The sequence below is a fragment of the Tiliqua scincoides genome, chromosome 11 (genome assembly GCF_035046505.1).
Source record: "Tiliqua scincoides isolate rTilSci1 chromosome 11, rTilSci1.hap2, whole genome shotgun sequence".
Lineage (NCBI taxonomy): Eukaryota > Metazoa > Chordata > Lepidosauria > Squamata > Scincidae > Tiliqua > Tiliqua scincoides.
The window spans coordinates 25,599,783-25,622,535 of record NC_089831.1 but is presented as its reverse complement, the minus strand read 5'-3'; the positions used below and the strand labels follow the sequence as shown (position 1 = coordinate 25,622,535).

The following is a 22,753-nucleotide window of genomic DNA, read 5'->3' as shown; positions in this document are numbered from 1 at the left end:
AGGATACCTGCGATGACATATGTGTGCAGGTGGCAACTGCCTTCTTGAAGAGAAGGACTGCCAGGGACAGTCTTTCCCAGGAACCAGCTCTTTCCTAGCAACCAGCACAGAATTTCCCCCACCATGCACTTCTTCAATTCAGGATAAAGTCAGCTGTGCTGCTCAAAACCCTTGCAAAAAGGTCACTCAAATTCTAGCGCTCCCTTCCCATTTATGTCATAGGTTAGCAAAACTAAGTCTCCAGCAATGCACTGGAAGTAGTAAACCCTTTACCACTTTGAAGCAAGATGATGCCAACCTGAACCCCTTCCTAGAAGAGACCCCTAAACTGGAATTAGACAGAGCCTCTGGGAGAAAAAGTAAAATCAAAAATATTAACATGAGGCTTCTGGCATATGTCCCCAAGCACAGCAGATCTAAGGCCCCTGAATTCCAAACCTTCTGCTACAGTTGCATGACGAAGTAGCCAAGTTAGCTTGCTTAGAGAAAGAGTCGGGTTAATTCAAAACAAGCACACAGAAGTGGAGCAAACAGCACAGCACAGACGAGAGACAGACAGCACACCAACAAGAGGAGTTTAAAGGGGGGAGGCATACTCTGTCTTTGCAGGTGCTGGTGACGCAGAGCTCTCCGGAGCAGGGGCAGCAGCTTGGCCTCCAGTCCCAGTGGCAGAAGCCGCTGTGCCCAAAGCGGCAAAAACATCCTTGGCAAGGTCAATGTCTGGTGTCTTGAAGGTCCCTTCGTCCATTTTAAAGTCCTCGTTCTGAATAGGGTTTGTGGTTCCCCCTACGGCAGCCTCGCCCTTCTGGTTCATGGCATTCTTGGTCATCTCTGCTGGACTCTTCGCTGCACTGGGCGGTGGGGCTTCCTTCTCTGGACTTTTGGTGTTGGAGGCCTCTGGTTTTGGCTCTGATGAGGCTGGAGGACTGGCAGCACTGGGGGGAGGCGGGGCAGGGGACTTGCTAGCCGGGGCAGGTGGCTTAACAGCCTCCGGGGCTTTTGTGGTGGAGCTGGGGCTCAGCACCGCCCCCTGGTTGGTCAGGACATTTGACGACAAGTTGCCTGTGGCAGGGGTGGAAGTTGGGGTGTCACTGAGGTCAACAAGGGGAGCCACTTTGGGAGCAGATGTGGGTGGTGGGGAAGCCACTGCAGGGGCTTTGGAGGGCGTGACCTGACTGGGTGCCACAGAGTTGGCATCAGGCATGGGAGTGGCTGGTAGTGTGATGCTGGAAGTGAGGGTGGTGGTCTCACTGGTGGGACTGTTCTGAGCAGTGGCAAAGGTCTCAGTGATTGTGTCAGAGTTCGTGGTGACCGTGGTCACAGATGGCAGCATATCCTCCGCGGTGGCAGCTGTGTGCCTGTGAGGGGGGCAGGAAGTGGAAGAGAGGAGAGGGGTAGGGAGAGGTGGAGGAGAGAGAGAAAATGCACAATGAAGCCCAACAAAGTTACAGGAGCCAGGTGAGTCAATGCAGCTGCAGAAACAACATGCGGTTATTTAACGCACAAAGAAAGGGAAGGAGGAAGAGAAGGAAGCCAGAAGAGCTTGGAGTCTGTTGGTGTGAAGGTGGCCACACTGAGGACCCTCCAGGAACAAGGAGGGAAGCTTCAGGGAGCCCTTGACCTGCCTGCATCGTGCTGAGGCCTGAAGCACACCCTCCAGAGACAGAGCATCCCTCTTGCCCAGCACTTGCTGATTGCTCCTTAAGAACGTCCTTTGGAAAGCCCTCCCCTCTGGAGATGTCTGCTGCCTTCTCACCATCACTCGTCCGGTTGGTGCTGAGTTTTCTAGTTTAGCACCCTATACCTCTTTCTTCCCCCAACTCTGCTTTCTATCCTGTGGATGAATCCTGCACACAACAGCCTGACCTCCAATAGGTCTGTGTGCTCAAGAGCTCCAGAAGAGGCTGAAAGAGATCCTGCTCCCAGGACAGACACACCCGCATCCAGTCTTCTACCCCCGCTCGGTTCTCAACCTACTCTGGCTCCGTTAGGGGTGTGGTCTCATTGGGTTCTGTGTGTTTGCCTCCATCATGGTTCGGGGTCCGTTCCTCTTCCGTTCGCACTTCCACGATCGGCTCTTTCGATTCGTCTTTCCTGTAAAGGGGTTGGGGTCAGAATGGTTACACTTTTCAGGTTTTTATCAACTGAGAGTCAACGGCACAGGTACAGCACACAGAACCTGGCTGATGGGAGCCCCGGTTCAAGACTCATTCCCCAGACTTTAGAGTCCAGGGAATTCCCTGTACTTGGGGAGGGACTAGAGCTGCAATATGGTACTCGCAAATAGGATAAATCCTCAGTCTCTCCATTTAAAGGATCAGCAGCAGCCTCTGTACTGGGATACAGAGCACAGATGCTGCACTCCGGACCACCTTGCCACGGAAAGGATGCTTATAAGAGCTGCTGGAGCAGAAGAGAGGGGATTAGCTGCAGAGGATTTTTTTTCCTACTATGGGGTAGTGTGGGCTTCCTGTTACTACTCACGAGAAGGCAGCCTTGCCCTCTTCCATGTCTTTGCCCTTGGCCCCAGGCCCAGATTTGCCACATAGGTTGACAGCAATGCACATCAAGAGGCCACACTTGTTCAGGAAGTAACAGGTGATGTCCACAGCCACCAGCAGGAGGACGAAGATGACGATGAGGATGCCCACAATGGCAGCAGTGCCCAGTCCCGACGTGGGGCTTGTGCTGGCTTTAGAGATCAAGAAAGAAGAAAGGGAGAAAAGCACCAGTCAGTGAGGAGGTGCCATTATCTTCCTAGGAACATAATGGCTTTAACAAACCTGTTTTCCAGAGACTCTCTTCTGGAAAGAGCAGGACAGGTTTATTTATTTATTTAATTTATACCCTGCTTTCTCTCCCTGCTGGGCACAGGTTCCTTCAATTCCACATTAGGAGCTGTGGGGCCCAATGCAAAACCTTTTTTCGTGGGGCCCCCACTCCCCACAGCCTCCCACTTACCAAGGCAAGCAGCAGCAGTGAACCTAGAACTGATGGCACCTGTCATAAAGCAAGGTACCTGCTTCTGTGACCCCCAATTTCAGGCCAATCAGATACACACATGCCAGATACAGGGGTGGGGTGGGGGGGCAAGGCCCACCGGCTGAGACACTCTGCTCACCACACCTGCCTTGAGAGTGTCAGCTACAGAGTGAGGTGCTAGCTGTGGCAGTGGGGAATCTGTTCACCTCCCCAGCCTGGGACCCTATTGCTTTAAAGCAGGCCCTGGGCTACTATCCTGAACAGGGGCGAACCAGCTGGACCCATGGGGTGGGGAAATAAATTCTTTCCACCACTGTTGTCCAGATGAAAATCATCTGGGACAAATTAATTTAGGAAAGAAAAAAATAAGTTCCAAATAGAAGCTCCCTTTTTAAATGGCAGCAGGACAATGATGCAGTGTTCATCATGCTGAATTTGAGCCTGCAAAGCCTTTCCTGAAGGATGACCACTACCCAGCAGTGGAGTAGCTAGAGGGGGTGCAAAGCACTAAGTTTTGCAGGGAACCTCCTTGCGGTGCAAGTAGCCCCTCCTCCTCCAAACCATTCCTGGCAGGGAGAGCAAAATGGAGGCAGACAGAATTTCTCTGAAGGGGCCGCTTGAATGCTGCAGGGAGGCTCCCTGCAAAACTTAGAGCTTTGCAGCCCCTTTAGCTATGCCACTGCTACCCATAAAAGGAGCAACAACCACTGCAGAGAACCAACCGCCACTGATCAGTGAACTTCTGGCTGGCAGTAGATATTGCAAGAAGGCAAACTGCTCTACTGTGAATCTGTCAGGGGGTGGGGTGGGGTATGAATGATAGGCACTTATCTGGACTTCATATTGGACTTTGCCAGCTGCTTTCTCTGCAACTGAACACAGAACTTACACTCTTGGTACAAGGGTGTAAAGAGGCCCCATCGGCTTGATGGGTCTTTTATCCAACACATGTGTACACATGGAGGTCAGGAAAACTATACTGGAGAAGGGGGCATTCTGACACACTGAAGGGCACGGAGCAGATTTTCACAGAAACATTTACTCTTGGTTTTGAGTCACAAGTCTTCTCGTTATAACTGAAACACTGGTTCTTTTTCTGAAAGGTCACTAGTATTAACAGATGGCAACATAGTCAAAGGCTGGCCTGGTGCTTTCACTTCAGGCTTGCCCACTTTAGCAGGGAGAACCTCTCTGCACATTCACTGGCTCCCCATCAGCTCCCATTAAATTAACAACCTTCAGTTCCAAACCATCATTTTGGAATCACTTTTAGGCTGCTGGCAAGGAACTGTGAGTGACGACACACTAATGCTTTACTGTCACCTCAGCTGCCATCTTTCAAGTGGGTAGAAAGGAGTGGGTTTGAGGCATCTCCTCCTCCTCCTCTTACCAGAGGTTCAGCCAGGAGTGACAGCTGCAAAAAATAGTGGTTCAGGAACACACCTGCACACGTGTGTGTGTTTGTGCAGACACTATGAGCACATGCTCAGCCCAGGAATGTGCTTTTCAGTACCAGAACTTAACCCAGTCCTTGCTCTCTCTCTCTCTCTAAGTCACTTCTGGTTTTTCCATCCAGCTTCCTTCATTTTATCAGCCCAATAGGGGGAGGGGAGGGACCTCTTAGTTGCAGCTATTGGTACACAACTGGGAACCTGAAACTCTTTCTGATCCATTGCAAATAACCCAGAGATGTCCCACTAGCTGGTAAATAATCTCCTGCCCTCCCAAAGAGTAAACCAGACAGCAGGAGTGATCACTGGGGGGTTAAACAGTTCTCACTCCCACTTTTCCTGAGCTTTTGCCACAACTTTCACTCTTGCCTGTTCACTTCCATTTTTCTTTTTTTCCTCTGTTACCAATATGCACACACCTATCAGTAAAACAATGATTAAGTAAACCATATTAAGAAAAACACTGACAATGTAATTGTATGTATGATTCCCTTGAGTCTTTCACCAATGCGCAAACGTGCATATTACCTGCATTTTGGTAAAAGACCACACAAAAATAATCTTGGTATAAGAGTATGTACAAACCACATCTAGATTTCTTATCAGAGTGCTGCTGTCAACAAGCTTGTTAATACCACAGAAGGTGGGAGAAGACAGGAATGAACATAAAGGTCCAAAAGATGCCACAAACTCAGAGGATTCTCCTATATCAGTAACAAGAGCAGCTGGAACTCCAAAATTTGGGGAGAAATCTGGATGGGAATTTTGGAAGCACCCCTGTGTAACTGCTGACTGGTGCCTGCAACTCCAGAAAAGCCCTAGTGGTCCAAGCCCTGATGGGTAGCCCTGCTGCTCAGCCCAGCCAGGATAAAGCTCCCCTGAGAACTTGCACAACCCCCCTCTCCTCTTTTCCTCTCCGCCCTGCAAAGCCAGAACTCCACAAAAGGCTGTCCAGGCACAGAATGTCCCTTTTCAGCTTTAGCTGGTGAAGTGACGCTTGCATCAGAAGTCCTTTAAGCTCTCTGCAGAACGTCTGTGCCAGCCAGATCAGCTCTCCACCAAGATGTATAATTAAAGGAATTCATCACTCCTTGGAAAGGAGGGGCGTGCCATACGCATTTCCGCCTCCAATGTATTCTGAATCCACACATGGATTATTCAGCTGTTAACAGCCTGCTCTCTCCTGCCAGCTCCTGGAGGAGAAACTTCAGTGGATTTTTTTTTCTTTTTCTTCCTTCCAAATGTCCTCCAGGGACATCCAAAATGAAATCTATTCTGCATGCCTGTGGTGGCCAGACTGCTTTTAGCACGGCAAAGTTCTGTTGGTAGCTAGAAATGAACTCAGCACCTCACAATCTTGATTTGGAGAAGGCAACAGGAAATACCAGAAAGTCTTCATATGTTGGAGAATGAGCTGTGTATAATCTGACATTCTGCTCTAGTTGGTCTATGGAGAAGTCTAACACTTGCTATGAAAACCTACCTGTGTCCATTGGTATACGCACACAACATATAGGTACTGTGTGCAGGGCGTGTGAGCAGATATGGAAATTAAACAGAACCTCCATGTTCATTGGCAATACACCTGAATAACAGGCACGGGGGGAAGAGGGAGCTGGCTATCAGTCTTTTGCTCTGCTTTTCAGCTTCCCAGGTGGGTACATGGATGGCCTCTGTTGAAAACAGAATGCTAGACCAGCAGACCAATCTTGTCCCCGTCCCCCCCACTGTATGCAGTGCAGCCTTGCTGTTGGAGTGAGAGCAACATGCAATGGAACAGAAACCAGAAGGCCAACCCAGAAGTACACTTTTTTATTTCTCTCTGGGTAGGACTTCTGGACACCTATGAGTCTCCTTGGACCCAGACCAGCATTGCACCTGGAACATGTCTGAGAAGAGGAGGGTGGACTGAAAAATGGGGAATAGGATCCAACGTGCACTTCTGCCAGAGATCCACCCCCTGCACCCAGCCCCATGCCCTCCCCCTCCCCACCCATGAACCTCCTCCTCTGCCAACTTACCTGAGTTGGCGGGAGCCAGGCTGATGGTAGGCACATGGACTACCAACCACTTCCATCAGCAGCTCCAAATCTCCTGGAAGCAGTGGGAGCAGAAGGAAACTTCCACTGTTGCACCCAGCCGTAGGATTGGGCTGTAAATGGACTTTGGGCCTGATCCAGCATATCAATACAGACGCCGAATTTGGAGCTGCAGCTCTCTAATCATTCTGTTGCAGTCCTCAGCTGCTGTGCCTCCTCTCCCTAGAATTCTATGCACGCAGCTAACCCTCAATCAGCCTACCTGCCTGGGGGTGGACCTCCAGCTCACAGCTGGGCTGTTTCGCTCAGCCTCACTCTTGGCGGTGGCAGCAGGCTCACTGGAGAACACCAGCAGCGGGGGGGGGGGGGGTCCAGAGCCCATGTGGCAGGAAAGGGCAGGAGTGAAAGCTCCAGCTGTGTGGAGGCTGCTGTTGCAGCAGTTGCTATCCCTGTCTTTGAGATGAGATCAGAGATCCAGACACGCTTCCAACAAATTGGAAGCCTGGAAGTCAACTGGGGGTTGATGGGAAACCCCCTGAGGAAACCTGGGAAATTGGGGGAGGCTTTGCCACTTGTAAATCCTTCTTAGCGGGCCACAGTTTCTGCCTCTAGGCAAAGGTGCAAATCAGTTGGCTCCTGATAGGGAGGTGGCCTAGTAAACTAAGGACAGCAAACCATGGCCCACATTTGGGCTTCCAACTACCACTACGCATCCCACGTGTGCAGACATCTTCAGTCCAAAAATGCTCACACAAATAGGACCTCTTTTGCTCAGGATAATCTGGCTCCCCAGGGTGTGAGAGTACACAGTACAGTCTCATTGGTAAAGCTACGCAGGTCTGAGCCTGGCTGGGGAACACATGGGAATCTCATCCAGGCTGCTGTGACCTCTGCCATGGCAAAGGGGGGGGGCACAACACACACCTCAGTGTTAGAGATGTTCTTCCCTGTGCCCTGAGTATTTTTCAGGCTGATCTAAATGTTTTCATGCAATAATGTATATGTTAACGTTTTATGCAATAAATCTCAAATTCTGAAGGGTCAAGAGGGCAAAGGCCACCATATGGCTCATTTTTCTTTGCTCTCACCTGTTTTGTAGCAATGCTGGCATTCTTTTGGGTCAGTTTTTTAAATCTCACAACAGGGCATGAGTAAGCATTGTGGAGAGGGTAATTTTGGGTAAAAATTGGCAGCCACCAGGAATGCCCCTGCCAGATACATCAATTTGGTTTTCACTCTGCCAACATGCAAACACCCCACTCTCAATTTTATTCCTGTGAATGGGACAGGAAAATGGGGGGGGGGAAGCATTTCAATTCAGCCTCACATTTTTTACATTGCCTTTGGTAATTTGCCCTGATGCAAAAGGTGGTAATGAAGATACTAAATCAGTAACAGATACGAAGACTGCCAGACCATCCAAAAATGCAGCAGAATTGTTTTCAGACTGATGCACAGATGTGCTGCATTCCCACCTAATGGCTGCCAGCCCAGGACTCAGCCCAGCAGGTTCCACAGGCTTGTTGGCACGCCCCTTGCAACAATGCCCCTTTTCTTCTGTGTCTTTCACAACTGAATGCTGAAAACAAAATGTCACCCAACTTCGAAGTGTTGAATTCAGAAATAATGATAGCAGGCAGTTGAATGCCACCTTTCCAACAAAAGCATTTCTGCACTGCCTGGCAGATCTCTGGCGGGTGCAGCCCTCCATACTTGGAACAATGAACCTGCTGTGGAGGTGCACCCAATGCATCTGACGCAGATGCATCAGATGTACAATTTCCTCCCCAAGCTGCACACAGCACAAATCACAAATGGTTGGCTCTTTTGCGCCAGGAGGGAACTTCCATCTCCCCTCACCTGGAGGAGTTTGGAAAATCAACTGAGTATGTTTATTTAAATAAGGCAATGAACAATAGTTCATTCAAATGACCGCTCATGTTGCATTTGAAAAATAATAAAAGGTAGAATTCCTGCTGGAAACACAAGAGATAAACTGGATAAAATCACTGATGGCCAAGCCTACTGGAGGTCTTGCCAAAGCAAGGGGAAAGATCACACAGTGCAACTTTCCTTCTCCAGGTTGTCTATACACCATCTTCCAGGCATTCCACGGGTGACTGGCCTGTGCAAGGTCCACTAAGTTACAGAGCACAAGTCATCAGAAGCTGTTCTGCCATTGCCCAACCACCACACACCTCCCACTTAAGGCGGTGTCCTGGAAATCCTGGTTGGGTTATTAGGACTGAGCCCATGCACAGGTAGTGAAAATGAGAGGGGGGCCTTCAGAATTGTTTTAGGGAGTGAAGAAGTCACCTGCATGTTCACTGCCGCTTCCACTCTTGTCCCACAATCCCTCCTCCGAGAGGTGTCTGGTAATCATATGTGTCAAAAATGGAGGGGTTACCATAATATCGCCCAGAATACCTATCTGGCACGCCCCACCTCCTTTTTGTCCATTCACATCCAATGTTCACCAAACTCCTGAACAGTTAGTCTCCAAAGTAATAAATGGATATAATCATGGCAGTGGCCATCATGCAGTCAAATGTGCATGGCGAATCAGTGTGCACAGCAGGGTTCTCCCCACTTTTCCTGTGGTTCATCAGCTTCTATGTGCTCCTGTCACCCTAAGCTATTTTTGAACTGGCAAGACAACTAAAATGTAGTTTCTGATGTGGCAATGTAAAGGAAAAATGGGTTTGGGTGTAGTGGGAACACTGCGCACGCACACAGTCCATGAACTGCAACTGCCATGCTCCGAGGATTGACTGTCACAAATTAGTGCGCTTTTCTTAGGAACAAGAACGAAGCAGAAAGGGACAGGGCTATGGAGATATCACTACTTCCAGTGATGAAGCAGGACACAAAGTACACACAAAGTACAGTCCTGCTTTTATGCCTTTTATGCCAGTCCTAATTTTATGCCTGGCCTTGACACTGGTAACAGAAGGCTTGAGAAGCAAGCACAACCCAGGGAAGATGTTTGGACCACTTGTGCTTTGGCCGTACAAACCTGTGAATGAAAACCCAGTCTGTGATAAGGAAACTCTCCCAGGGTGTAATGGAACCCCTCACCATGGCCTTGATTGATACCATGAGTAAAGCTCAAGAAATTGTCAGTGAACATGGCAACAAAAGAGTGTGTTTTGTGACAACGGAAGAGAAGGAAAAATTTACAAAATTGCAAAACAAGAAAAAAAGCACATTTGGGCTCAGCCATTTGGACCTTCCACAGAAAAGCAGGACACACGTACACAAGAAAAATCAGACAATCTCATATCGCTTGGTCTCTTTTTTGTTTGTTTCCTTCTTTTTTTAATAATGCAAGTGTGTAAACATAATAAAAAGTCTTGTAACAGATTTCCTATGCTTAAGCATCATTGCTGTGTTAATAGCGGATGCACTAGGATAGAACGGCATAAACACTGGCGGCTCTGAGCAAATGAGCTGGACAAGCCACTCTCACCACTGCCATGGATAATTGAGGTTGCTTCCAGTAGGGTTTGGAGATGTTTGCTAGCATGTAAAACAACCTTCACTCAGAAACCCCAAGCCAGAGCCAGGTTGATGTAGTAGTAGGGGCAGTCTAAAACGGTAGAAATGAAATAAAACACATATATACCACCTGTATGACAGCGATGACACCTGACAAAAATGCTTTAAAATTGTTCAAAATATTAATTTGGAATAAAAACATAACATGGCTTTTTATCCATTTTCATTTTTGGATAACACCAACAGCCACGAAAAAAACAAAACCATTTTAGACTGCCTCTAGTCCATGGCAAACTCACAAGTTTGGCATCATCCAGTAATGTCCCAATGTGCGCGGCAGGGAATCATGCAGGAGGGAGTCAGCCTGGAACTCTCTACTGAGCCACAGGAAATGGAAGTTCTTATGGCATCCCATTGCACTGGCTTCTTGAAGGCTCCCCACCCCTCTTCATAATAAAGCACTGGCAGATAATCTGGAACAGGCACCTACAGGCCATAGCTGGGACACAGTTTAGGGAAGGGGATTTCTGCACAGTGTTTAAAGACAAAATGGCTCCCGGTGTGGATCTGTACTGCAGGAATTCTACTGTGGAATCCAATTGAATAGCCACAGACATTGCACCTCTGAGTTCTGCTTCCCAAATGTTAAAATATGTTCAAACCTGCTCAAAATATTTGAGGCCACAGACCTCTCTTCACCGATTACCTGTTTCTTAGCTGGGCCCTGTGCATCAACCATTCCTCTTTTAGCTTGAGCTTTTCACCAGGACATGTTTGATCCAGCAGTTAGTAGAGGAAAGCCCGAAGGATGTGCTGAAGGATCTCCACTGAGAACTTTGGCAGGACTTTGTAGGGAGGGGTTGAGATGCAAAACAGGGGCCCTCCCCAGCTTGCCTTTTTCTCTTGATGTCCTCTCCTTCTCCCCCCCCCCCCCAAATATCCTGCAGAATGATGCTAGATGACGCTAGCTGGTAAAGATGCGTGTGCCTGTGTCTGCAAACCTCAGCATGCAATAACTGCAGGAGGGGATGGGGAATATTTTATAGCTCTGCAGAGTCCAGGGGCTCAGAAGTACCCTGTGGATCATCTAATTTAAGACCTTGGTCTCAATAACAAATCACAACAAAAGCACCCCTGAATATGCAAAACATAAAAATCATCCGGGAGGATTTTTGGCCAAATTTAGGGAGGGGAGGGCAGCAAAGCTGCTCACCCCCTTCCCAACACTACAAAAGTGTTCCAATGTGGCAAGAAGAAGTTCTCAGGACACTACATCATGCTGTGGCATTCCTGAAAGGTGTTTCTATGGGAAAATGGCAGTCCCAGGGAAAAGGGAGCGCCACAATGCCTGGAGAACTTTGCCCCCATCTCTGAATTCCTTTCCTATCCATGGAAATCCTGCCAAAGTTGCTCTGTTTCTTGCTACCCCTAAATGAGAGGGAAGAAATAGGGAGGGGAGGTGGGGTGTTATTTTATGCCAGTCCTAATTAATATGTTTAGTACATGCTCCCAACAGGGCCACACAGACAGCAGTGCGTAAGCACAGGCACATGTGCTGGGGATAGCTCAACTTCACTCACAAGGAACCTCCCCTAAGGTCAGGTTTACACAAATTTATGAGCAGGTGCATGAGCCTTCTCTATGCAAAGTTAACATTGTGGATAGCAAACAGGTGGCCTGCACTACTTGCTTGAGGCTGCTGGTGTGCTGCTCTTGTGCTGAATGATCTGCAGGTTTGGCCTGAGAGCCTGGCCATCTGCCTTTGCTGATACACATACAGCCACTTGATCTCTTTAAATGAAGCAAAACAAAACAAAACAGTGTTGCCCCCCTTATACCACAGTCTGGGGTAGGCAGGCTGAAAGACAAGGAAGAACATGCATGCTTTAAAACCCAGCATGCCTTAAAACCCCTGGAAGAGAGCGGGGACCCTAACAAGTCAGAAAGGTAGTGATAAGCCCAAGAGAGCAGCCCTCCCCTGTTTCAGCCTCAGCAGTGGACACAAAGAGGGTGCTCTTCTGCCACACTGTGCCAATGGGAGGGCAGCAAAGGGTTTGGCACGCTTTTTGTGGTCCACATTAAAACATACCCTTGCAAAGGGGTCTGAGAGAAGCACTTGCATCCTCTGGAAATGATCTGTCCTGAGAACCACTGGGTCAAAGGGATGCAGGGCAGATCAGAATCATAAATCTGGGGGGTAGATTCAGCTGAACAGACTTTTCCCAGGGCCCAATGACTGAGGTCTAGTAGTCTTCCAGACAGCAGAACGAGGAGGCAGAGTGATCCTATAACCCAAAGAGAAGGTGGGGGCAATGCTCCTCCACACTGAAAACATCTGCTAGCTAGCAATTATCTGCCATTTCCCTGGTGCACTAGCTTCTTCCACACATGGGAGTTTTAAAAAGACATGCTTCCCCTTCCCTTCTCAGCTGGAAGCATTACAGTCCACACTACCATATCCAGAACAGTCACCTCAGGCTGCTGCATGTGTAGACCAGGTCTGCTACTGTCATTGCCACATACTGGAAATGCAATGGAACAAATTTGTTGGGTTCCACTGGAAGGCAAACGCGCTGTGGACCTGCAGACAATGCTCACTAAACAAACAAGAGCGCCACAGGCAGAGCACCACCGTGAACGGAACCCATTCAAGGTGAATTCGTTCCACTGGATTCTCAATGCACAAGAGTTGAAAACGTCCACAGATGCTTGGGGAGAAAAGGTTCATCTGAATCAACTCTGGGGTCTCCAGTTTGGGCATGTCAAGATAAGTATGAAAGGGTCCCTGTCTTAATCTGCAAATCTGTATCCTGAATGTTGTGTCACATTATTTTATTATCATTTTTTTTTAAAAAAAGGTTTTTGCTCCACTAATGGCATGGAAAAAAACAAATAGCAATGTGTGAAAATAGCAAAAAAGGCCCAGTGTTAGACACCATACTGTCTCCTACAGTTTGAAAGGAATAACCAATCCAGTATGCATTTACACTTGGTTGCTAAAAAGGGGGGGAGGGGGAATGGATGCACAAAATGGTAAAAATGCCAGGTTTAAATCTCCCCCCACAATTACAAAATAGAAAATCTTTCTGATAAAAGAATGATCTCTTGCGTTCTTCAGTTTATTTCCAGCCCCTTTATTTTCTGGGCCCCAATGAACAGGCACCATCCTTCACATAAGGAATCCTATCTTGCTTTCGGGCCTCGGTGAGAAAACCAGGTTCTTCAAAAGCAATCTCTTTTGTCGCGGTTGTTGTTTGTTTTGCAAAAGTTTCTAAGAGAGCAAAAGCAGAGCTGCGGCAGAGAGAAGCAATGAGACAAAAGGAGACGAGACAGTCGGGCTTCCCAGCGTGGCTACAGCCGTCAAAAATGAGTCCCAGGAGGAGGGGCCAGAAAACCAGGATGTGTGTGGTGTGTTTTTTTAAAAAAAAATTTGGTGCAAGTGCCAAAGTGGACATTTCCAGTGAGGTCCAAAGTGACATGTATGACGACAGACACAGGAAAGGAACAAGGGAAAAAGGGGTTGGGATTTAAAAAAAGAGAGAGAGAGAGAAAGAGAGAGAGAGAGAGAGAGAAATAGATAAAAGAAAAAATGTCATAAATATAGGAAAAAAACAAGGATTTAAAAGGTCTCTTTAACTTAGCATAAATTAAAAATGTTCAAAAGGTTAGAAGAATAGAGCAGCAGCAGCAATGATAATGGAAAAGGCACAATTTGGAAGTTGGCAGCGAGAGGGTGGACGGGGCAGTTAGCGAGCAAATGACATGGAGATCAACAATGCAACACAGGAGTGCTGGGGGCACATGGGGATGAGAGCGTTTGGCTATGGAGTGCTGTCACTCTCAAAGGAAGCCTTCTGACCAAGGTGGTTGACCCTGATTCAAGTCCTCCCTAGACACACTCGCCTCAAGTTTTCAACTTGCCTGCTGCCCATGCGCAATTCTAACAGTCCTTGGACACAACCTGTTGGGTCATGGTCCTGCACCAGTGACCATATCAAGACATGCACAAAATTCAGAAAGCAACAAGAGCCTGCGGGCCCAATCCCATCCAACTTTCCAGAACCGGTGCAGCCGCAATGCAGACCAGAGGCAAGGGAATAAATGTTCCCATACTTTGAGGAGGCCTCTGTGACTGCTTCCCCAACACAGGAAGCAGTGCCTACCCCATAGGCATAGCAGCATCAGTACTGGAAAACTGGATAGGGTTGGGCCCTGTGTCTGCACCAAAGACCCTCTCATAGCACCTGAGAGGGGGCCACTTCACACTTCTGCACCAAGAGTTATGAGCAGGCTAGACAGACACAGCACACAACCAACTGCATGTGCCACAACTGGGAGGGGGGGGATGAAGGGCCACCAGGCTGGAAATGAGCTCCACTGAGCAGGGAGTACATTAAACCAAGTCTTGAGACTCCAGCAAAACAAAAAGGCACAGGGCAACAGAGTCGGGCACAGGATGACATATTCTTTTGGAGTCAGGCACAGCAACGTGGACACAGCTTCTTCAGAAGTAGTATATCTCCATCCCTTTACAGCCTGGCTCAACTCCTATTAGCTTCTTTCATTTCAAGTTCTGGACCTTCAATCTTGTTTCTCCTTATTCTTGAAGGAGCAACCAGGTTTATTTGCGTTGCATCCCTTTTTTCTTTCAAGCCCTTGCTTAAGAACGACTCCTGGATCCAACCCTTTCCTGGACAACCCTAAATCTACTCACTCCTGGCCCTCCCACAGCTGTCAGCACTTCCATTCCTCCCACTCTACCCCATCATTAATTTGAGACTTCTCCCCCAGTCTACTCGGGGTAGTGCAGATCAACAAGTCCTGAGGAAGGGACTGGCCCTTCTATAGTTTGTCATCACCTTGGGCTAGATACACTTGCAATTGTTGCAACATCATCCACTTTGCAAAAGAGAGTTAGTATTGCTCTCTTATGTTTCATTCTCCTTTAGCTGAACACTTCAGCCCCTCCACTGACCATGCCAGCTCTCTGCACCCTGTCATCCTTTTCACTGTCATGACCTCCTTTCCCCCCAAGTATAAGGCCTACAACGGCTTAGCTTCATGACACCAATAAAGCCAAAATGAAAATTTCTCACAACAAAGAAAATGTAACAACTTGTGAGCCAAACACTTTTCAGACTTTTTTTGGTCAAATATTATCCAACTTTCCAGCACTGATACAGAAGTGCCAATGGGGCATGTGCTGCATCCTGTGTGTGTGTGTGGGGGGGGGGGGATAGTCACTGAGGTCTTATCAAGATCAGAGAATGTTTATTCTCTTACCTTTGGGCTGAACTGCAGCTGTATCAGCACTGGAAAGTTGGAAGGGTTTGGCCCTTTGTCTTTCAACTGTGATTCTGAAGGATGTTTACATTTGGAGTATGGCACTTTAAGTCCTTCATGTCAAACTTCAACTGTCAAATCTAGTACCTCTTTCCCAGAGATGTCTGATTCCAACAATAATTGGGAGCGCTTGGGAACTAGGTGATCAAATTAATAGGGCAGAAATTCAAATTTTTGTAAGCAAATTTGAATCAAGCACATGCTTGAGAACCTCACCCCCCCCCCGCCACCTCACACAGCCATTTTGTTTCAGCTCTAGTCACAAAAATGTGTCCTTCAGAAAACTGGGGAGGAACATTAGGGCCTTTGGCATGAGAAAATGGAGCATTTCTTTGTTTTAATATGTTACCAAGTACTGTATTCCTATTTACCTTCGTGGGGTGAAACTTTAGCAGACAAATGGCATTAAATGCCCACCTCAGACAATTCCAAAGAGTAAGAGGCAAATGCAGAGACCATTGCAATTGCTTAAAACCTCTTTCCTCAAGACTGGGGTCTCTGTCACCCACCAAAGCACAAGACGATTACGAAAAAGGTGCCAAATTCACACAGGCTCAATTTGCATCGAATGATTCTTTTTGGCACAACATTTGATACTGCTGCTTTCCTGACTAGATTCTTGGCAAGTGCCACATTCTCCAAGATTTGCTCTGATTTCTAAGTTGGTTACCCTGAACATCCTGAAGCCAAAATGAAACATCCTCAGGGATTAAAAATGCAAGGGTGATACACAAACAAACATGATCCACAGCCAGGCACAGAGTTTCATAGACTAAAGCAGGGGTGCCAAAACCCTGGCCCTGGGGCCGCTTGCGGCCCTCAAGGACTTCCAATGCGGCCCTCAGGGAGATACCAGTCTCCAATGAGCCTCTGGCCCTCCGGAAACTTGCTGGAGCCCGCACTAGCCCAACACAACTGCTCTCAGCATGAGGGCAACTGTTTGACCTGTGGCATTATCTGTGGGATGAGGGCTCCCTCCACTGTTTGCTGTTTCACATCCGTGATGCAGTAGCGGCAGTAAAGAAAAGGCCAGCCTTGCTTTGTTCAAGGCCTTTTATAGGCCTTGAGCTATTTCAAGACCTTCATTCATTCATATAAATTCTACCTCTAGTATAGTAATTTATGTAAATTTATTCAAATTTTAAATGTAAATTAATTTTTTTTCCCCTGGCCCCCGACACAGTGTCAGAGAGATGATGTGGCCCTCCTGCCAAAAACTTTGGACACCCCTGGACTAAAGCACCAGACTGGACCGCACATGTATAGAAATTTTTAAGGCTATTATTCAGTTGCTGCCAACAGGCATTTTGTGGGTGACTGACTGAATAGCTCCTGACATATGGTATATACCAATAAGGTTGGATTGATACAATTAATGTTTACATGAGAATGTCACCATAAGGTGATAGATCTTCTGTGGTTACTAATTCTTTTAAATATAGAAAATGCAACCCTGGAATTACTGAAGTTGCATTTCCTGTGGCTCTTGGGACACAGCATGAAAGAGAGATAGAGTCATGCGAGAGCCATGGCAGAGCGCACAGTTCTTGAGTTGCTTCATGCTTCAGAGATGTTTCTTTGGTACTGGTCACGTAAAGGGTTACTACTTTCTAGTTCCCTTATTGCACTGATTGTAGGTCAGTGTGAGTAAGAGAAAAGCACACTGCAAGATAAATCAGAGGTAGCAAAAGCAAAGCATGAGTGTTAGATTTTGCTCTTTGCCTCAGTGGCCTACTTGGAAGAATTTCACTCCAAGAGCACCATGCATTTCCAAGAACAACAATTTCAAGGACTCTGCATGGGGGGGGGGCATTGCAAAACCAGCAGGATCATACATACCATGGACTGCCCTCCCATGTTTGGTATGTACAAAGCTAAAATATTAAGCTTCAGATGGGTAACCAGTTATGAGGATGGCTGTAAGCAAGCAAGTTGTCACGGGTTTTGGTGTTCTAATTATTGTTTTCTTTCAAAACTCAAGCACATTAAGGGATGTGGTGCTGTTGCATTAACTTCAAGCAGAAAACAATGGTGAGAAGCTGGTGGGCTGCCATACCTGGGATGATGGTTGGCTGTGCTGAAGTTCTGAAGGCATAATGGGCAGGTTTGGATTTCCCTTGCTGGTTCTCTGCAATCACGTAGACCTCGTATTCGGCATTCCAGTCGAGGGACTTAAGCATGACATGGTCACTGCCTGAAGGGAGCCGGATCTCGGGCTTCCAGTCTGAGGACTGCTTCTGCAGAAACGTGGGGGGGGGGGAGAGGCAGGGGAGGACAGCTGAGCAGCAAGCTTTGATTTAGAAAAGTGCATGTAATGTTACAGGAGATCCTGGCAATTGGTTTCTCCCCCCTCTCCATCACACATGTTAAACATTTATTTTCAGTCAGAAGGAGAAGGAATAATGTAAAGTGGGTTTTGTCAAGGGACCCAACGTCACAACTGCTCCTTGCGGTCAAGTTTCAAAAGCTTAGCTTCTCGCTAAACATGTCACTGAGCAAGGACTCCTACTTCTGGGCTCAGAACACGAGCGAATCCGGGAGTCCAGGACTCTAGGAACATCACAATGTTCATCTCAAAAACAAGATACACACTACAACCCTTAAATTCCTTTAGATTTTTAATTGAAAGCAGAGAATATATCCACTGCTTCGCTCACCCCACTCAGCCAGCCATTTAAACTCCCTTGCTAAGTAGCCCTTGGGAGGTGTCGTTTCTCAAAGGTGACACTATGTTGGAAATTGATTCAGATTGGCTTTGAAAAGCTGAATGATTCCTGATTTTTTGGTTTATTTCAGTTTCTCCCCTGGGTTGATTCCAGGAGAGAATTTTGGATGGGAGCTTATCACATCCACTTTACTAACATTAGAGGAAGCCATCACTGATTGAAAAGTATTAAAATTAAAAATGAAAAGGGCCACAAGGTATAGAGGTGAGATTTTTAAAGGAAGTTTTTAACTGACCAAAAAGGTGCCTCTAGTTAAATTATCAATAATGCAGACGTTTTAATACGCACCTATTTAAAAAGGCAGAAAGCAGCCTTTTTCAGAGATTATGTGTGCTACAAAATGTATGTGAGCTAAGAACAGGGTATGTTTTTGGTTTCAGATCTAGTGCTTTACCTCTTTTCCAAATTTATGTCACTCTAACTGAAAGAGTAAAACAACTAGATCCCACAAAAATGACAGATAAAGATTTCTTGACTAGGGTGAAAACCCTTAAAAATGAGTGTGAAAATGACAGCCAGGGCTAGCTCAATAGATGCTGTGTCACTTACAACTCTGTATCTGATGAGGTAATGCCGGATGGGTGAGCCTCCGTCATCTTGCTTGATGAGGTGCACTTTCATGGAGTTGCCGTCTTCTCCCATTTGGCCTTCTAGCTTTGGTGCGCTGGGTTCACCTGCAAGGGAGAAACAATGTACACTGATCGTTTGGCTTGCATTCCCAGGAGGAAACAATCAGTGCAATCAATGAATGGTGTACACCAGAACCTGCCATTGCCACACTCCAGCAACTTTAGTGATATAGAAACATTTGTTTTCTGTTAGGTAATACAGAACAACTACTGAGTTGCCCCACATCCTCCAATCCACCACCTGAGTAATTCCTACATGTTTAAAATGGATAACAACGTCTTGCAACATTGGAGCATTTTGGATCAAAACGACCATTAGCAAGCATTGTCGATTGTCTGACAGGGTGTTCATGTGTGAAAACATGTAACCCCTTCACTTTTCTGTTCAGAAATATTTGACTAGCAGAGGTGCCAGCAAGGGCTGCCATGATTAAAGTTCTGGTGCTTTTAAGAAAGTGTGCCAGGTTTCATTGCATTAGGAAGGGTTGTCAGGAATAATGGAAAACTGATGATAGCTATCAAAATAAACCAGCAAATAGGTATCTATTATGGGATGTATATCCCCTTGTTTATTTTATTATTCATAGCCCCAACTGTAACATGTCCCAAGTCATTCTGGAATTTTTTTTTTTTTAAACAGGTGTTGCCAAGCCAGGGTTCTAGCTGCAAGTTTTTGGGGGAAACAATCCCTCCGCAGAAGATCACCAGTGTAAGCTACACCTTCATTTCAATGGGGCTTGCAGGGCTCTGTATGGACACTGGGACTTTGTGTGGGCAGTAACATTCCCATCCGATTCCTGATTCACTTGACATGCCCAACCATTTTGGGCACCTCCTAAATGCTGTTGAGCTAACAATGAAAGTCCTCTGCAAACCTTCATTCCCTGGCACTCTCCTGTAGCTCAAGAATGAAGAAGATCCCTGTGCGATTAAAGTCAGGGTTTGTCTAGCATAGCACCGTTTCCAACAGAAGGCCAGACACTTGGCTTGTTCAAAAGGCATCCATGAATTAAGCAGCCCTGAGGTAGATCAACATGTGCTGCGTTGAGTTCTCATGAAGGTCAATTTCTCTGGTTTTCAGGTCTGTCTCAATGCAAGTAGAAAAACAGCCTTAACTAACCAACTAGCAAGCATGTGGCAGGCACCAACTCTGCAGTCAAATTAGACTGGACACTGCTGGATTGCTGCTGGGGATGCTCTCCATTCTACATTTCTCACTGCAGCTGAAAACAATTGTTACAGTACCTGCAGGGGAAGGCTCATAACAGCACAGATTACATTAGTGGCCAAAATTGAGGAAACCTTTTGAAAATTTCATGTTTTGCAACTTTGGAGGCTTTGTTCTGAGAGGCACTTCTAGTTTCTCGACAATCCAGAAGTGCCTCTCAGAGGCCAGAAGGCACTTCCGGTCATGTCCAGATGTTCTCTGTGGGTCCTCCAGTCCTGGAATCCACGGTGGGTTAAATTCACAGGTTTCTGAATCCATGGATAAAGAGGACCCACTGTATGCAAGAAGTGGTTCACAGTAAAGGGCATTCCATTGTTGACCTGGGCAGAAAACAGCCCTGACCCCCACAAAGAAGTCCTAGTCTTGAAGACAGCTTGCAGTCTGAATCTTGCAACCCAGGTTTACAGAAACTCCAGTAAAATATCTTGAGCAGAACCACTACATTGCAAAGGACGCAGAACAGAGGTTTCTGTCTTCCACTCTGTGTTCTTATGGGTGCTTTGCAACCAAGCTGTGGAAGGGAAATCATAATGATCCACGCACATGGATTAGTACATAATGTGTCCACAAAAAGAAAGACAGTACTGTATGCTTAGTGCATTAGTATGCATATTCTCTCCGGATCACCTATTAATCCTCAGTAGCTGAGGAGAAAAAGAAGTCTGTTATTTTTTTTTTTTAATGTTCACAAAAATCATGCTCAAAGCATGCACATGAAACCTAGAGGGAAAAGAAGCTCAGAAGCAGAGAAGGAGTGGAGAATGTATTCCATTTACACAGTGCCCTTGAGACGGCTGTGAGTTTGCAAACCTAATCAGAAACCCCACTACAGAACGACAGGCCAATCCAGGGGCTTCCACCTTCTAATAAACCTTGTGCTTTGCAGCAGGAGAGTGGTTTGTGGTGGTTATTCACCGAGGAGGGGAAAATATACTCTGCTGATGGGCAGTCAACTTCACTTCTAATACAGACATAGAGAGAAAGAATAAAAGAGAACCTATGCCACAGGCTTCCCCCCAGCCAGGTCGGCTGGAGTCCAAAGAATTCTAGCAGTTTGGGAGACTGGGAATGAAATGCATTTACATATTATTTCTATTTTCATTGCACTGTCTGTGTGATTTCTGGCTTGCGGGACCTACTTTCCTTTTCATTAGCATCCACCACCAACTGGAGCTAGGCATAAAACAGTGGCTAAGGGTGGAGCCTGACGCCACCTGATGGCAACTACTGACTGTATCGGATTAGCCAGCATATCAGAATAAGCTGCATCTGAATAAACACACATCTGAATTATTACAGATAAGGGATTTCAACACAAAAAACTTTACCTGTGACTGGCATTACTAAAGGGCGGGCCATTAACAGCCTCCTATGTTTTGGGCAAGTATATCAAGGCTGAGAGACACCATTTATGCAAAGCCACCCATGGCAGGAAAATCTGCTTTCCTTGCAGCTTTGCTTGTAAATGCACTGGGAGTCAAAATCTCTGGCCAACTTACTGAAAAATCCAGTTCTTCCTTCTGCCCATCCTTGCTGGGTGTTATGCAGATAGGGATAAAGCAGGTTTTGAAAGCTACATGCCCAAAAAGTCCTATGTGCCTTGGTGAGCCACCATCTCGCCTCATGTGCTGCCACATAGCTCCCTAAGCTATCACCACTGAGAATGCTCAGCAGCTTCAATTTCTCCCTCAGTCACTGTGTAAATGGTTGCAAAATTGTGACAAAACATTTGCCACAACTATAAGCCATCACAAGCAGATAAATTCATGAGGCAGAAAGAGAATGAGCGAGGAGAGAGGTTCAAATAATGCATGAAGAAATGAGATGGATCACAAAAATAATAATCAACAAATGTGCAAAATCAAGACAGCAGGGTGTTAGTTCCAGGTGGATGTCGCCCAAACATCTGTGGAAGGAGAGGGAGAACAGGCCAGTGGTATGATTCCATGCATGCAGCCACATTACTGGTGTTAGTTTCCTGGTAAATCCCTGCCTGAATGCTTCCCTTACTACAGGGAGAAACAAGCACTACGTGATAGGAAAATGGGCTTCAGTGCTTCACAACTTTTGTGGGTTTCTCAAACAAACAACCCCTCTCTCTGCTGGGAAGCAAAAATGCAGGGTCATCCCCCCCTTTGAATGGTGCCCATGGAGTGTTAAAGTGAGACCGGAAGACTGGCTCTAGGAAACCCTTTCTTCTTTGAGCCAAAGGACTCTAAATTGGATGGCGAACACAATCCCTTACATTGCCAGGGTCAAATCATTTGCTTCCAGATTTTGGAGAAACCATCAGATGTAATTGTAATGGGGTTAGGACTTTAATACAAGTTTAAAAGTCTCTTTCTGGCTGCAATAGCTATTGAGGCAAGCAGCGCCCAGAAAACATCAGTGCCCATGGCTTTATTCCCACTGCATGAATGATGATGTGCTGGGTTGAGGGTCTGTGGCTTTGCTTTGCCAATGTCTACATGCAACATCTGCATCAAAATATATCTTGCCTTCTATCTGTGTAATTCTTGTACTTACAGACCTCTACTTGGCTCTGTGCCTACCTCTAACCTTCTTGATCCTCCAGGGCTGACCAACAATTCTGCCTGTTTTGGACTATGTACTACGTTTTGGACCCACTTAAACTAACAGCCAGTCTGACAACCTGGAGCTTACTACTTGGAGAGACTTAGCTCTGACAATGGAATCCTGCAGTATAATTATATAAGGGCGAGAAAAGATTCAGTTGAAGACTCCTTGGATCTGTTGGGGAAATTGGATGTTTTGTTCAATACATTGTTCCTGCTTAAACTGGCATCCTTACATGGAGGTCTACATCTCTTTGCTTTTGCACACTGATGGAAACCTG

General features: G+C 46.7%; 1 protein-coding gene across 6 annotated transcripts in view; it reads right to left on the bottom strand.

Annotated features, from left to right (window-relative positions):
- NCAM1 (neural cell adhesion molecule 1) overlaps positions 1–22,753 on the bottom strand; it is a 205,021-nt gene that overhangs the window by 5,562 nt on the left and 176,706 nt on the right. For 4 of the 6 annotated variants that reach the window (XM_066639442.1, XM_066639444.1, XM_066639443.1 and 1 more), the window contains 4 exons: positions 18,589–18,713; positions 17,370–17,550; positions 2,485–2,692; positions 1,978–2,094 (listed from right to left, as the gene is read on the bottom strand). In XM_066639442.1, coding sequence (XP_066495539.1) covers positions 1,978–2,094; positions 2,485–2,692; positions 17,370–17,550; positions 18,589–18,713 — 631 coding nt within the window. Of the gene's footprint in view, positions 1–596; positions 1,359–1,977; positions 2,095–2,484; positions 2,693–9,754; positions 13,322–17,369; positions 17,551–18,588; positions 18,714–22,753 lie in introns of those variants that run through there. The other 2 variants (XM_066639448.1, XM_066639446.1) reach the window with 2 other exon arrangements.